The 17,120-nt window shown below is 30.2% G+C and overlaps 4 protein-coding genes and 3 long non-coding RNA genes across 15 annotated transcripts in view; 4 read left to right on the top strand and 3 right to left on the bottom strand.

The window, feature by feature from the left end:
- Nucleotides 1-17,120, top strand: part of LOC149031942 (uncharacterized) — a 298,098-nt gene that overhangs the window by 184,538 nt on the left and 96,440 nt on the right. The window lies entirely within an intron of this gene.
- On the bottom strand, nt 1,055-5,840 carry LOC107071474 (UDP-glucuronosyltransferase 2B4). Its single transcript, XM_015330506.2, has 4 exons — nt 5,185-5,840; nt 4,763-5,108; nt 4,427-4,688; nt 1,055-4,354 (listed from the first exon to the last, which is right to left on the bottom strand). The coding sequence occupies exons 1-4, from the start codon at nt 5,553-5,555 to the stop codon at nt 3,834-3,836; spliced, it is 1,500 nt and encodes a 499-aa protein (XP_015185992.1). The 5' UTR covers nt 5,556-5,840; the 3' UTR covers nt 1,055-3,833.
- On the top strand, nt 6,589-9,617 carry LOC107071481 (putative nuclease HARBI1). Of its 9 annotated transcripts, none has more exons than XR_016177140.1 (8): nt 6,589-6,948; nt 7,064-7,091; nt 7,482-7,685; nt 7,785-8,133; nt 8,268-8,327; nt 8,425-8,566; nt 8,648-8,856; nt 9,000-9,617. XR_016177140.1 is itself a non-coding variant. In XM_015330513.2 (6 exons), the coding sequence occupies exons 3-6, from the start codon at nt 7,840-7,842 to the stop codon at nt 9,032-9,034; spliced, it is 507 nt and encodes a 168-aa protein (XP_015185999.1). In that variant the 5' UTR covers nt 6,589-6,948; nt 7,064-7,685; nt 7,785-7,839; the 3' UTR covers nt 9,035-9,617. The 9 variants fall into 9 exon arrangements, 4 of the variants coding, with proteins under 4 accessions (XP_015185999.1, XP_089030343.1, XP_089030344.1 ...); XR_016177141.1 differs by having other exon boundaries at nt 7,479-7,685; XR_016177139.1 differs by having other exon boundaries at nt 7,468-7,685.
- LOC149031946 (uncharacterized) lies at nt 11,117-12,520 on the top strand. Its single transcript, XR_016177136.1, has 2 exons — nt 11,117-11,256; nt 12,191-12,520. It is a non-coding gene; the product is annotated as an uncharacterized LOC149031946 (long non-coding RNA).
- LOC149031947 (uncharacterized) lies at nt 11,772-12,428 on the bottom strand. Its single transcript, XR_016177135.1, has 2 exons — nt 12,174-12,428; nt 11,772-11,945 (listed from the first exon to the last, which is right to left on the bottom strand). It is a non-coding gene; the product is annotated as an uncharacterized LOC149031947 (long non-coding RNA).
- On the top strand, nt 12,532-15,425 carry Nup62 (nucleoporin 62). The gene is made up of 4 exons (XM_015330509.2): nt 12,532-13,561; nt 13,719-14,508; nt 14,592-14,835; nt 14,916-15,425. The coding sequence occupies exons 1-4, from the start codon at nt 13,489-13,491 to the stop codon at nt 15,276-15,278; spliced, it is 1,470 nt and encodes a 489-aa protein (XP_015185995.1). The 5' UTR covers nt 12,532-13,488; the 3' UTR covers nt 15,279-15,425.
- On the bottom strand, nt 15,391-17,094 carry Hus1-like (Hus1-like checkpoint clamp component). Its single transcript, XM_015330512.2, has 3 exons — nt 16,516-17,094; nt 15,867-16,273; nt 15,391-15,804 (listed from the first exon to the last, which is right to left on the bottom strand). The coding sequence occupies exons 1-3, from the start codon at nt 16,565-16,567 to the stop codon at nt 15,442-15,444; spliced, it is 822 nt and encodes a 273-aa protein (XP_015185998.1). The 5' UTR covers nt 16,568-17,094; the 3' UTR covers nt 15,391-15,441.

Raw genomic sequence — 17,120 nt, 5'->3', positions numbered from 1 at the left:
CATATCATTATATCTTTCCTTTCAAATGATGTGACATTGCTCTGTGACATTTTTTTATTCTAATCAATTTTAAGAAATTAATTAAATATTCTATTTTAAATGGGACATTTTCTGTATACTCTTGATGATGCTTCCAATTATAAGGAGATATGTATGTATGCCTGTACTACTGCATTTACTGTATACATTATTATTATAATAAGTATTTAAAATATTCAAATACTTTTTTGATATCGAATAACTTTTTTTAACTAAATAAATAATAATCAATATTCTGTATGAATTATGTTAAAAAAGAAAATGAAATGACTAGCTTTAGCAATAAAAGCTTTAGCTTTGGCTTATAACTTGTAACGACAGGAAAAGTAAACTATATCATAAAATATATTTATAAAAATGGAACATATACATTTTATAGGTAAATTTGTCGAAAGATTTTTTAAATTTAAGTAATATATTGTGTTTTGCGAAACAAAAGTAATTTTGAAGATCTTTGGATGAAATATACATAATTGCTATTGCATTGATCGATTTTAACAGTATTTACAAAGATATCTAAAATTTACATTTTTGACTCATAAGAACTTAGAAAAAGTTTACTTTAAATTTCTTGTCATAATTACGACTAATCACTACAACATACTTTATACAAACATTGATTTCTTAGTACATTCAATACATTTTAATCTCTCAATCTGAAAAAAATTATTCAATTATAAAAATTACCCAGAAAATGTCTACAACTATGAAGCATATCAGAGCTCTTGTATTACCATATTGAATGATGAACCGTCCTGGTATGCTCGTCCAATGATACATACCTTGAATAATAGTGAACTGTTACCACCTTAGTGTTAAAAGCTTGAAATATTCTAATTAGATTGCAATATCCACGTGCGAGATGAAAGAAAGAAAGAAAGAGAAGGAGAGAAATATAGAAATTCAGAAAATGATAAAAGAAAAGAGAAAATACTCGCATATTTGTACACTATAGTGTGTCTTATCCATTAAATTAAAGAAAAAAGGTAAAAAAAAGAAATAAAATGAAAAGATCTCTGAAAAGTATAGATATCTTAATATATGCCAATGCTCTCTAGCACTTAGAATTTTGTCTTTACATAAAAATAAAAATAATTGTAACGCTCGCTGCCGCATTCGGCATAAAAGGTACAATCGTATGTAGATACCTTTTGAATGAAAAATATGATATAATTGGTAGATTTATAGATACGAAATGCAAAATGTCCATATCGTTCATGTTTAAAAGAGAAAAAAGACAAATAGTTGATATCTATTATGTTGTCATCGTTTATTCTCTTTTCGAAACACTCGAAACATTTGTAACAAGAAGAGAAATCTACCAATGAATGTAATACTATCTTACTTATCTTATTCTTACTGTAAATACTATCTTATTGTATTTAGCTTTTACGTCCAGAGATCCGTGTAACTGTATATACGTAAATATAATTACCGCATTTCCGAATCCTGTCCAAACACGAAATGGACATGTTCTACGAACAAAAAACACTTACTCATGCATCACAGCAAAAGAAAATATATAAGTAGTGATGAACATACAATATAGTTTAACTTACAAATTACCAAGTAATTCAATCATCGTAGAGTTTCAAATCAACTCAATAATTATTTGGAAATCAGAAATTTTTGAAAATTGTATTTTTTAAAGTAAAAGATGATGGACCATGGAACACCATTCTAAATTTTAAATTATATCTGAAATTATTGGACACAAGAAAAATACTTATTATAGCTTAAATAAATCTACAAATCTTGGTGAATTATAATACATGGTAATTAAATACACAGGAAATGCAACATCAAAAAATCTAGAAATAATACAATCTGGAAATAGGTTCTAAACTATTTTCTATCTAGGAAACATTTAACAAGTATTGTGTGTAGTAATTTATCAGTTAATCTAATTAAATTAGAGAACAATTCGAGAATTGTTATTGGCATTTTAACTGACATGTTTCACCAAGAAATAGACTGTTTCTTTTGAAAGTGGTGTAAGTCCATTTTCTAAAAAAATGAGATATCACGTAATTTATACTTAATTTAGTGTAAACTTTTTATGTGGATAACTAGTTAATATTTAATTTCTTAAAAAGGGCCCATGTTTTGTACCATGTTGTAACCAATTTAAAATTGGTCGGTAAAAGAAATTGAGTAATCATTGATATGCTAATCTTTAATTTTCTCGAAACAAGAGAAAGTGGACCACTTTCAAAATAAACGGCCTAAATGTATAATGTATTTATCCGCGCTAAATATTCTTATGTCAAACAAAACGATACTAGAATTCTCCAAGATTTGTTGATTAGTTTAAGCAGTAATAAATATGCCTAATCTAGCAATATTTGAATATTTTAAATTACGAACGTTTCCGTGTTCCACTTTCATTGGATAATAATTACAACGTAGACAAGTAATTTATGTAACAATTATTAATTACTTCTTAACAATTCTTTTATAATATTTAATATGATTAACTCTTAATGTTAATTGAAAATCTAATTATTTATATAAAACTTTTATTTCTAATAAATTCTAATTGTTTTTGGTCAATACTCCGAGTGATTTGAAACTTTTATCGTGCATATAATTTCAAGTGATTAATATACATCATTAAATATAAAACAAAATAAAATTGACACTTTTGTAATGGATACCTTAGTTCGATTATGTTATTATTATTTAGTCCGAATCGAGAACATCTTTCTATCTGTATATCCTCGATCTCATTTTACAGGTTCATTTAAAAATATTGATTCAACTTTTATATAAAGAAAATTTGTTCGATTGATTTGAAAGAAAACAGAAAGCGCAAAAGATCGATCCTTGTTTAAGTAAAAATATGAATTGTATTATTGATTTTCATTCAATATAATATTGTTTTGTATACTTTTTATTTCACAGTAGCCAATTAAAAGATCATATAACCAAAGAAAGAACGATAAACCTTTGGTTAAAATTGTGTCTCTAAGCGTACGCACGCGCGCATTCTTCGAGTGTGATATGAAGTACTGTTAAATAACAAGTGATAACTAATATTCATATCTGATAAAAAGTATAGGAAGCAATCGGTAAGACAATTTTGTGCGATTGAAAAAAATATACTTAACGATTTAACCACGAGCAAAAGAAAGTCTATTAAGCTTAAGAAATTTCACATTACTTACATTTGTAACTACTATAATGTATTTTATCTGTTGACGCTAGAAACTAAAATTGAAAAAAAAGAAATTGAATGAAAACGTCAATCCATATGCATCAGTAAACATTAACAACGTCAAATCATCTTCCCTTTTATAAAAAAAAAGTGAAAAAATAAAAATAAAAATAGAAATAAAAAAAAATAAAAATAAGAAAAAACAAACAGAAACAACCTAATTGTTAATTTTAATTAGGACTGCGATTTTAATGATACGTTTATACTAGATACCCCTATTCGTCCGTATGTTTATAAGACTATCATAAAAGGCGTAGACAAACGAGAAACTCGTTACTGTGCACACTGTTATCACACAGATCGCAGAGTATTGAGAAATTTGTATCATTTATTTTTCCTTATGATAATATATTGCATTATATTCTTAGCTTTTCTAAAATCACTAATTAAACAATTTCTCGTAAATAGTTAGGCTTCTCTCTGTTAGAAATGAGATATACCATAGTTCGTAACATTTGTATATGTATGTACCTGTAATCCATGTGCATTTATATAAATACATATGCGACAAAGCGTCTATTATGTGTCTTGCAATCGATTTACACAAGGCATATACTTTCAATGCTTAAAAGATACTTTATCGTTCATATCTTCCCTTTGATTTGCGCATTTTCTCCGATATTATAATGTATCGCAATAAAAAACTAACTACAGCCAATAAAACACCAATGATGGCTCCCGTGCAAAGACCAAGGAAGAATTGAAAATCCTCGTAAAAGGTACTTACGCCCTTAGGTGCAACGAGGAACTTATTGCTTTCACCTTTTGTTCTGGCAATGTAACGAAGCCAGTAAATCAATCTATCCGATGCTGGATTTAATCTATCACGTATCGCTACGGAAATTCTTCTAGCATTTTCACGATAATCCGTTGACGAATAAATGGTATTAATAAGACTAATAATATCTTCAGTAATGATAGATGTTCTATCATTATTGCTGTCAATCAAGTGTGCGAAACCTAATTCGACTGCACGTACGCTATTTTTAGATTCCTGTGCATTTCTTGGAAAACATATTACCGGAGAACCATGGAAAGCAATTTCCAAAAGTTCGATATCTGCACAATGACTCAAAACAACACGTGTTCGACCATTACCTAAAAATTAATAATTTTTAAATTCTTACTTTTCATTGTTAATATAAACTATTTCTTGATTATTCATTATACCTATGAGATCTTGTCTATCTACGTTTTTCCAAAGATAAAGATTTACTGGAAGTTTTTCCTCGCTATTATTGATAGACTCTTGAACTTTCCATACAACTGCATGACCTTGTCTACCTTGTGGCAAATTCTGCGCTATCTCTTTTACCAATGATTTATAATGTCCATCCAAAAGAATAACAATAGAACCGAGTCTGTGTTCAATAAGTAACTTCTGCAGCTCTTCTAGTAGAGGTTGTGGTCCTCTACAGTGATGACAACCAATCTACAGCAACATAATTTTGATAAATCTTTATAATCATAATGAAGTGTATATATGTAACATTCAATTTTATTCACCTCGACTAACATTTGCGTTAAAGAAGCAAAATCCATTCGCAAAATATTATCTGTAGACCACAATACTAAACGTACATCAGAATAAAGATTATTTTGACTGATTTGTAAATTTGGTAAATGTTTCTTAATTAAATGAAAAGCTAGTGTTACATAATTGTTGTCAACATTAGAAGATATAGATCTCCATGCTAGATTGGTAGACAATCTAGACCAGAAAGCACCCTTTAAAATTGGCAAAGCAACACCAGTACGCTCAAAAGCATAAATTTCTTCATAGGCGTTTCTGGTTAATATTACAGGTATCGACTCAATGGACTTAATCCATGGTAACAAGCATCCATCATGTCTAAAAATGTAATCATTTGATGAAGAAAATTACATTCTATAAAGCAAAAAAAGAAAACAACAATTTGACAATTAACCTCAAAGCAGGAACCAATGTAATCGTTGCTTGTAATTCCTGTACTTTTCGTGATAATTCCTGATCCTTGAGCAAACTCTCACAAAATTTCAAGGCATTATCTTCTGGATAAACAAGCTTCTCGAGAGATGACTTTAATTGATAAACTTCGACATCGATAAGATTCTCATACAGATCATTAGCAATTTGTTCGGGTACGATCAATGTCACGTCGATTCCTTGATCCGAGAGTGTGTTTGCAAGCAAAGAAAGATCATAAGCATCTTCAAATCCAACAATCAACACTGACAAGGGTGGTGCCGTTAAACTTGAACAATAAATAAAATTGACTAAGACAGATAAATAAATATATATATACATTAAAATAAACATCTTCGAAGATATTTTGAATGACAGATTTCGAAAATTTCTTTATATTCACAATTTATCCAAACACTACATATAAATCAAGTCTTTTTCTTCGAATGGTCTATGTATAAAGGCGCCATTAACGATGCATCACATAACAGCAAAATGTATATTCTTTAGGCGCAATGATACAATTATATGACGGCGTAGGAATACAATCGCAAAAACGTTTTAAAATCATTGCTTTGCGTAGGATGATCGTTTAAAAAAAGGCCATTATGAAATCACATTACAGCTGTCTTAATATATACAAACCTTGTACATCTTTTTAATTTGAAATATATACATTCAAATGATTTGAAGTATATCTATCTTTTTTAATCTTCCTTTTGTACAATTTACAAGACATCGTTTTTCTTTGAAAAGAAAAATTATTCTGAATATTCCACATATGATGACTGTTGCTTTATTCATATTTGTGACACTCAAATATCACGTTCAAATTCTATTCTTGTTTCTTTTCGAATGATTAATATTGTTTCAAGATTTGTGTTCATGTTCATAAAGGTACTTGTAAACAAGATCATATCGTTAACTTGACTTTTCGTACATTGATGTTAACGCTATAGGGACAACCGAAAGTCCCTAACATGTTCGCGAATAGCGATGTAGCCACGAAGCCTGGATACAGTGATCCCAGAAACTTTTGCTTGTCTGATCGAAACAGTGCCGTAAAATTATCGGGTTCTCAGTAAAATTATCGTACGCACAGAAAAATCAGATCCGATTTTCTGAAATTCCAGATTTTAGGATTTTAAATACTGCAATTTTTTTTTTTTTTTTTAGTCGTCTTGGCTAAGAAATATCCGCGGTATTCATAGTCCGGTCTCAAGACAATCGAGAGGTCCGAACACATGGACACGAGTCGCTTTCATAGTGTGCCACTTCGTGGCCAACCGCCAACTTCGGTTACACTCGGCTTTCCTCGCATCCCAAACACACGGACATGGAAAACTTTCATTGTGTGCAATCCCAGTGGCACAGGGAGAGGGTAAGATTTACCCACGATCTGACAGCACTGAGATGATCTTATTTAACTATGAATACATCAACAGTTTGTAATTCTCAAGATCGTTTTAAGTGATGACTATGAATACCTATCCAATTACACATCTTGGCTAATATTATGGAGGGTAGAAGTAAGGAGTAGGATCTCTTATGGGAGAAAACGTGAAAAAGTGTTCAACGTTTTCTGTCAATAACAGTTCAAAAACCTTCCTGAATGGCGCTGGTGTAGACACTTGGTATGGTATGAATGTGTTTTGGTTTGCCTTAGTGGTTTGCCGTTTATGGTTGCCTTAGTGGCCGAAAGGAAAGTAAGAATTTAGGAAAAGTGGCTTTATTCAAAGCACCAAAAGTGAGTAACCTCAAAATAATATTAAAAATTTTATGTTAACAAATAATTGATTATTACATTTGTGTAGTTTTTAAATAATATTCATTCCACGTTTCTTAAAATATTTTTTTTTCAGAGCTGTCAATAGCAACAAGACTTCCCGCGTAAGTATTTAAACGAGTACTCTGTGAGAAGCAGCGCGCCCTACCGGCAAAATATCTTGTCCCCTAAATTGATACCATTCTTTTAACATTACGTTCGGACGTACGATCTTAAATCCAACTTGTACGATAATTTACGATTATTCGTCATGTAAATATAATTTTCGATATGTCTTGATTTTGTTTTTGTTACGCGATTCGGTTGCTGTGCACTCTAGCGCACTCAATTTATGTATCAAAAAGTTTGAAAAAGCAATTTTTTGATTGGCTACAGTCATTCCGCCGTATTCATAGTTCGCTCTTATACTTAAGTCCGCCTTAAGCATAGTCTTAGCTAGCGTTTACATTCATAGACGCAATCTTAAGATATGCTTAAAAGTTTGATCTTAGCAGTGATCCCATTCGGCAGACACACCCACCCCACCACCACCACAACGATCCGTGTACGATCTGTTAAGACGATCTTAAGAATTACAAACTGTTGATGTATTCATAGTTAAATAAGATCATCTTAATAACTTTACTTTTTACTCAAAACGAGAGTTTTTTTCAAGTCAACATTTTAGTAGACTTAAGACCATCTCAGTTAACATTGAGGTTAGGATAATTAATTGATAATAATAAATAATAATTCAAAAATAAGGTTTAAGTGATAGTTTAAAGTTAATCAATTAATCATAATTTAAATTTATTCAGATCAATTTTAATTAAAAATTAATTAATTTGAAAAAATTGTGAAAACAAGTAAAGAATGGATTTTTTGGAATTACATAATATCAATGTTGATGATGATATTGATTCAGATAATGAAGACATAATTATACGTGCTCCAAAACGTTATATTCGAGATATACAAGATCCTTTTGATTTTTATTCAGATGTTAAATTTAAAAAGCGATACAGATTTGAAAAAAACAGTATTATGTTTGGAATATTACCACTAATAGAACCGAATTTATCTAAAATAAATAATCGTGGATTACCTATTCCACCTGTATTTCAATTGCTAATATGTTTGCGATTTTATGCAACTGCTAGCTTTCAGGTAATTATCAGTTATGATTATTATACATTTTTATTGTTAATGACGGATTTTTATTACTTCTCCAAAATTTATATATATTTTTCAATTTTCAGTAAATATATTTTTCAATGAAAATAAAAAAATTGTTTTTCCAGCTCATCCTTGGTGATACTATGACAATTTCCCAACCAACAATATCTAGAATAGTTTTTCGCGTAAGTGTTTTACTTGCAAGCTTGTTTAATGATTACATAAAAATGCCACAAACTCAAGAAGATATATTAGAAAATCAGAGGCTTTTTAAAAACCTAGGATTTGGTAAGGGAGCTATTGGAATACCTGGTGTTGATGGAGCAATTTGATTGTACTCATATACGATTAGTTCATACAAGATTTCAAAATGTCGATGAAATATACAGAAATCGGAAAGGTTACTTTTTCTCTCAATGTACAGGTTCATATGAAATTTTTTTTTCACCATTAAATCTTTAAGATAGATGAATTCAAAAAATTTTAATTAAAAAATATCTTATAGACAGTTGTTGGTCCATGAATGGAATTTTTAGATATTGTGCCAGAATGGCCTAGTAGTGCTCATGATAGTAGAATTTTTCAAAATTCTCGAATTTACATGAGATATGTAGAACATCAGCTAAATGAAATATTAGTTGGTGATGCTGGATATCCATGTCTACCGTTCTTAATGACACCAATCAATAACCCAGTAACGGACGAAGAAATCACGTCAGTAATTTTATAGCTGTTATTTATTTTTAAATAGATTAAAAATTCATACATTTTCTTAATAGATTCATTTCTTTTATTAAATTTTCATTCCACAGCGTAACACAATTATTAATTCATTAATTTTTCGTTGCTTGATACAGGTATAATAACATTCAGAGTAGGACACGAAACATAGTGAAAAGAACTTACGGTGTATGGAAACGACGATTTCTTTGTTTATCAAGAGGATTAACAACCAAACTTCTTTGTTCAACCACAATTGTTGTAGCCTTTGTTGTATTATATAATATGTCGTTAAGATTTAATGATAATTTACCAGACGATGATTCAGATGAAGAACAAGATGAAGACGTACATGTACCTGAACCAAATTGGCAACCTGCTGATGGTTTTGCATTTCGTGAAGCATTAATTGAGCATATATTTAATGCATAAAAATTATATAAATCTATTTTTATTTTATCACATAATTTTCTACTTTTTCAAAAGCAGACATAATGAAATCATTTGTAATTGTTAATAGTAATGAAAAATTACTCTATTAAGAAGTCGTACATATTATTTTTTTTTATTGAACGTAACTTTTAATGATCTGCAATTGTATATTTAAATGATAAATTTGTAAAATAATGTATAATATTTGGAATACAATTATGAAAAAAAAATCGTAAAATATTGGAAAAATATTTTTGTATTTTATTATCTGCGATTCTGGTATTATAATGTATTCATTGCTTTAATAAAATATTGGTAGTAATTTTCTTATTTTCTTATTCAATAATAACATTTATTGCCATTTGCATATAAACTAAATGTGTCTTAAAACTGTAATTAAACTTATTAATAACTAACAATTGCACTTTTTTTTGTGCTTATACAAAAAATTAAATTTATCTTTGTTATTATAAAATACCTTGAATAATATAATATAATATAATATAATATATATATATATATATATATATATATATATATATATATATATATATATATGTGTGTGTGTGTGTGTGTGTGTGTGTGTGTGTATGATACATTTTAAGCGAATCAAATTATCGGATAAATGAGAATTATTACGGAAATCGACGAATATAAATAAAGATTATCTTAAGCGTCATCTTATCAAAGCTAAGCTTAAGTCACGCATGATACAAAAATCTTACCTAAGATCATCTTAATGTATTTCTATGAATACATGTAGTCTTAAAAGCTATAAGACGAGCTTAGCTAAGATAATCTTAAGGATTGTCTTGAGACCGGACTATGAATACCGCGGATATTTCTTAGCCAAGACGACTAAAAAAAAAAAAAAATTGCAGTATTTAAAATCCTAAAATCTGGAATTTCAGAAAATCGGATCTGATTTTTCTGTGCGTACGATAATTTTACTGAGAACCCGATAATTTTACGGCACTGTTTCGATCAGACAAGCAAAAGTTTCTGGGATCACTGTATCCAGGCTTCGTGGCTACATCGCTATTCGCGAACATGTTAGGGACTTTCGGTTGTCCCTATAGCGTTAACATCAATGTACGAAAAGTCAAGTTAACGATATGATCTTGTTTACAAGTACCTTTATGAACATGAACACAAATCTTGAAACAATATTAATCATTCGAAAAGAAACAAGAATAGAATTTGAACGTGATATTTGAGTGTCACAAATATGAATAAAGCAACAGTCATCATATGTGGAATATTCAGAATAATTTTTCTTTTCAAAGAAAAACGATGTCTTGTAAATTGTACAAAAGGAAGATTAAAAAAGATAGATATACTTCAAATCATTTGAATGTATATATTTCAAATTAAAAAGATGTACAAGGTTCTTATACCGTTTGGACTCCTGATATCTATCCTCCGTGATCCTAATTCTCAACAGGCGACCACGTCGTAGTAGCAACAGGCGACCACGTCGTAGTAGCAGCTCGCGGTAGCGTCTCGAAGCACTATCGATACCTGGTAAGGATCGATACTCTAAGGGAGAAAACTCGAGGCATTGAACCAGCTAATGTGAACAATAATTAAATAAACTTAGCGGAAGATTGACAGTGTAATTAAATCATATTTCAGAACATCAGAGAACAACAGGGGGAAAAAGAGTGCATAAAATTGGGTAATTTTCAAGAGAATATAAAAGTAAACAATGAGCCTTTTTCCTGAAGTACGAAAAATTACTCACTAGCAGCGCTAGTAGTTCGGTAGGGACAAACACTGTCAGAGCTCCATTTAAAAACATAGTAAAGTGGACTTATAAAAAACATGTTTTTGACCGAAGACGACGTTCCTGGAACAAAATTAAAATTTGCAACCGTAAAAGACAATAATTTTGTCACATTAAAACGTTGGCTTGCGTGCCGTAACTTAAAAGTTACCGGAAAAAAATGAATTATTTTACAGGTTAGTATACAAACTCTAGTAAAAAACTAGGGGTAACGATTTAGTTGTTTAAATTTACAATACATTAATTGGATCCATGTTGTTGTTATTTTTGAAATATAACTCATACTCACACCAAACCGACAACTCAAATCGTACAATAAAAAACCACATCTTAATCTCACAAGGGTTAAAAAAAGTTGATTTTTTAACGATAATACTTTAAATTGCTTTATCGTTATGCGGTTATTAGTTTCTGATTGCGAGTGCCAGATCCTCAGTGATGATTCAGTTGGCGGTCCTAAGAAATTCCACACAATATCAAAATCTTCTGGCATAAGACCTGTATAAAACTTAAACTTCTTACTGTCATTTATACATGATTCATAGTTAAGGGTAGATGCACTTAATTTTTTCATAAGTGTTTCAATTTCATTTTGTAGTTTTTTCACAAAAATATTTTCAACTTCTATACAAGTTTGACTTTCTGCATGAGCTACATATTGATTGGTGTGCTCTTTGTCACTTGGTGGTGGTTCAGTAAATTTAGGAGTTAAATAGTCGTCTACTGAAATATCTTGAGTATCATTTTGTTGACTTGGAATGAAAAAATCTAAGTTAGCATCTTTGCCTCTTTTTGATTTTTGGTCTGGACTGCACAGAGAATCAATTGTTGATGTTGAAAGTCGTTTTTTTCATGCCTTTGGCACCTGTAAAAATTATAAATTTGTTACTATAAAATGTTTTTCAAACAGATAAGAAAATTATTTTTAATTTATTTATTATTCCAGTAATAAAATTGCCAATTATTTATGACTTTAACTCTGACAGACATTAATTAATTTTCGAGCTTAAGAAATCAATAAAATTTCATGAACAAATTTATTTTTACTCCAATTGCAAATATTCGTTTTCAGATAAATTTTATTATTACTTACTTTGCTAATCGTTGCAGAAACAAGATCAGGATTTTCTACAGTTGGACCTTTTCCACCGATAAAATGTTTTGAGCCCACATATGAATATTTATTAATTTTTTCTGCTGTTAAATCCACTCTCCTTGACGCATGTATCCATTTATTGCATCTAACCTCGTCAATATGAGGTTTTACAAATGGTATAAAAAACACATTTTCCTCTGGATAGCGATTATCCGACGTACACCTCGCAAAACTACAATGTTTTGTTGGCATAGCGGTTATTAAAAAAATTTTTTTGTATTTAAATATTATTTTTAAATAATAAAATAATATAGCGTAAATAACACTGTCTTAAATGAAAATATTTTATGTTCAGTGATCCCAGAGACTTTAGTTCGTCTGATCGACACAGGGGCGTAAAATTATCGTACGCGGCAGAAAATTATCGTACACCCCGGGAAAATTTGAAATCCGACAAAAATCCAACAATCTCGGACAAAATTTTCAAAAAGTGGGAAAAGTGTCCAAGTTCCAACTTTTTCAAGTTGATAACCTTTTTTTTTTTTAAGTAGAAAACGTTAACTAATCAATTAGTCTTATCGGCGGTTCGATAGCTGCACGGGAAAATCTTCAAGTCTAGGAGAAAAAAACTTGATGACTTTTTTTTTTTTACTCATCAAGTTCCCAAACCCTATCATGAAAACGATAAAAACGATCGTCCGCTGGGAGATCGTGGTGGTGGCGGTGGTGGTGGTGGGAGTGAGGGTGGGAGTGAGGGTTGAGGTGGGGGTGCACCTTTCTAAAATTTGTTGACTAAAAGAAAAAAAAAAAAAGGTCATCAAGTTTTCGAAATTCCAAATGGATCGTACGCCACGAATTTTGGATCGTACAGGGCCTCAAATTATCGTACGGATGGGATCGCTATATTTGTCCCTACTACGAGTGCTGCCTCTCGTGACACATTCGCTATACTACTCTCAGGAAAATGCTCATTGGTCAACTACAAGTAATCAATTTCTCATGCAACTTTACTATCTAGATATAATAGAATAAATCGTATTTTAAGTTGGCAACAGTTTTTCCACGCTTCAGTGTGATATGCAACAGAAATAGATGGGATAGGTTCCTTTGCTATTGAATTTATGTAAAAACGAAAAGTGACGTATGTTAATAGTTTGTCTTTATAAATTTTTAAATTTTATTATTACTTATTTTAGACCGATGGACTGCACAATATTTAAAACTAATTTAGCTTTGTTTCCTTTATAATTAAACGAGAAAAAGATTAGTGTTATTGTGCTAACGAGTTAAACAGTGTAATCTTACATAAAATATGAATTTTGGATTCGATGCTTCAAAAACTCAAAGCAATGCAACAACCACGACGAATATGACTACACCAACAAGTATATATATATCAGCTTTTCATTTTTGAACAATTATTAAAAGAGAAAAAACGCGATCATAGTTTTAACACAATATTAAGAAAAATAACTTATATATTATATAAATATATATAAAACTTTATATATTTATCGTTAATGATTGTAAAAACATTTTTAGGTTTCACATTCGGCATTGCTGGAGCTGGAGATGCAGGTAAACAAATAACACCTGGATTAACGATTACACCCGTTCCAAATAAACCTGGAGGTCTTTTCGGATCTGGAATAACTACTCCAGGTCAAAGTACAGGTTTTACGTTTGGTACTACATCAAGCACTTCTGTACCTACTATAGGAGCAACATATGGTAATATTATAACGACTAATCCGACTACGGGATTTGGAGGATTTGGTTCATCCACATTAGCTATTTCTACGGCAAATGCTAGTACTCCTGCTACTGTAGCATCTACAGGATTTACTACACAGGCACAGGCGTCTACAGTACTCACAGGTAGCGAAAGTGTGCAAACGTCTGCAGCGACTGGTCTAACTTTTGGAACATTAAGTTCTGCAACACCTAGTATAACTGGATTTAATATTGGTGGCACCACAACTACTGTTACAACTACTACCACACCTACTTTTACTTTTGGAGGTGCTACTGCAACAACACCTACTGTAACAGGATTTTTTCAAGATGCAACAAAAACGTCTACGACACAAACAGGATTTACCCTTACACCATTCACTACTGCAGGATTTGGAATAACTAATATATCTGCCACTACCTCAGCTGCAGGATTTTCTCTAGGTATAACTACAACAACTTCAGCTGCACCTATCTTCACATTTGGTACAACTGCATCAAGTACTAATGGTTTTATATTGAACAAAACAACATCTGTTACTGCGTCTTCAAGCATTGCAAGTGTCACTACTCATACAACTTTAGGAACTACAACAACGTAAGTAAATACATGTATCATGCTGTAAAGTTATAAAAATAGATATATTAATATAAATGAATATTATTGTCTATCTTTTTTAGAGTTAGTTCCTCTTCTAATGCTGTACAACCAGGAGCTATTAATTTTTGTCAACTTGAGGAGTCTATTAACAAATGGACTTTAGAATTAGAAGAACAAGAAAAAGTATTTGTAAATCAAGCAACACAAGTTAATGTGTGGGACAAATTACTTATAACCAATGGAGAAAAAATAGTAACTTTGAATCAGGAAGTTGAAAGAGTTAAACTCGAACAACAACAATTAAAACATGAATTAGACTATGTTGTATGTATTATTATCTTGGTAATTGTATAAATTATTGTAATATGAGAAATGTAGTCTAAATGTCTATTTTGATTTGCTAGGTTGGTCAGCAAAAAGAACTACAAGATTGTTTAGTACCACTTGAAAAAGAATTAGCGTCATTGTCTGTCTCAGATCCAGAAAGAGAATACACTTATCGTCTGGCAGAGAGTATTGATACTCAATTAAAACAGATGTCGGAAGATTTAAAAGAAATAATAGAACATCTGAACGAAGCCAATCGAATCCAAGATTCTAGTGATCCAATTGTACAGATTAGCAAGATTTTAAATGCACACATGAACAGTTTACAATGGCTTGATCAAAGAACAGCTCTTCTAACTCAAAAAATACAACAGATTGATCAAATGCATCAAAACTTTAGACAAGAAAACGAACGAAGTTTCAATTTAGCTTACAATTAATTCTAGCAAATGTTTTTCTACATGTCTATGATTAATTTCTAAAACACAGAAACAATCATATCTTCTATATTTTTGAAGAAGATTGAGAGAAAAAACTTAATCTAAAAAAAAGTAAAATAAATATGTTTTTTATTTCATACCTTATAATTTAATTAATTAATTGTTATACTGTAATTGCAGGAACAAAGTAACGAACTTTCAAATACCCTGCTAAATCTAAAAATAAATTCACTATCTTATTTTCTATTATATTACACCTTACAGAATTAGGATGAACTATATCCCAAGCTAAAAAGATTAACAATTTTTTGGCATCTATCGTAGCAGATATTATTCTGTCTTCAACTTGGCTACAAGACCAAACTTGTAATCCTGGAAAGTTTGCCGATACATTTGCACTATCGGTTTCAACTTTTAAAATAAACATTCCAGTTTTATCAGCTGTTAATGTTAAATGTGAACTCATATTTCTCATTCTTTCCACAATATTGCGTAAATTTTTAAGTAGTGGCATGTCTATGGATATCTGAAATAATAAGATGATTGATTAATATAAAGATTTATTTTTAAGTGTAAAAGAAAACTTACATCAAATTCTGATATATTAGGAACTTTATAAGTAGTCCATTCTTTTCGTGGTACAACTCTTACTGGCACATCGTGAACGCATTGTCGTGATTCTACAGTTGAAGAAGATAATTCCATTTCAAAAGTAAGACAAGGTTGAAGTTTGTTCGTTAATTTTATTTTGACACTCTTCGAATTTAGACGAAGAGAACTCAAACTCCTAGCAAGCATCGCCGCCTCGCATTCTAAATAAATTTCATTCTGCTTTTCGGAAACACCACTCATGATATATTCGATAAAGAAATGGCTCTGAGATAATTCTACCCATAGTACAGGTATACTATCACAACCGATATTGAAAGAAATTTCCTCCGTAGTTATTCGTAAGATGCATTGTTTTGCTATCTTTGAAATAATACTGACAATATCTGAAAACAATTAATATTATATAGTTAGATATTTTTGGATAAACCATTACTTCAGATCATCATTTTCGTCAAATTTCACCATCGCTTTATTTTAAAACATTTATTGGATTAAAATTTTTCGTGTAGCTTTATTATATTTACAATTTTTCTGACATTTTTTACAAACAGAAGTTTATTTAACGAATAATTAACACTTCAATATATGTTTACAAAATAAAAAATAAGGTTAGAAAAATGCTTACTAGTAAAGTCTCGCATAGCTGTAACGTCTATCATTCTGCATCTAAATTTCATTTTTTCAAGCACTACAATTCTATATTCTATTACAATTTATTAATAACATATAATAAATGATGAAAGATTGTTTACATATTCTTGTCGATATGTCAACATACGAAATGCACCGCACTTACAATATTATCTCAAGTGTGTGTATTGTTTACTCAATCACAAATTTGTATATATGTATATACAATCGTAACAATCTACTTATTTTAGCTATATTTTTCGTTATAACAAAATTCAAATAAATAGTTAGGCCGTAACACTTTCGAAATATTTTTAAATGGATCATTACTACCGCTTGATTTTCATGAAATCCTATTTGTCGTAATTGTAATCTTATTGGATGATACACAGATAACCGGTACTGTCTTAAATTAGGCAAATATTACATTTAAAATGATTCAAATATATTCTGATACTAATTTATTGTAAGATGTTTACTTTTTACAGCCATAAATTACATTATTTGCAAAAACAACATTTTCATATAGATTACTATTAGCAAGTAGAACCAACGTATACAAAATAATGATGTAAATTTATGTGAGTCTCATAACTGTAT

The sequence above is a fragment of the Polistes dominula genome, unplaced genomic scaffold (assembly GCF_049000335.1).
Source record: "Polistes dominula isolate Pdom_NZ unplaced genomic scaffold, Pdom_raw_medaka contig_168, whole genome shotgun sequence".
Classification (NCBI taxonomy): domain Eukaryota; kingdom Metazoa; phylum Arthropoda; class Insecta; order Hymenoptera; family Vespidae; genus Polistes; species Polistes dominula.
This window is presented reverse-complemented; position numbering and strand designations above follow the sequence as displayed.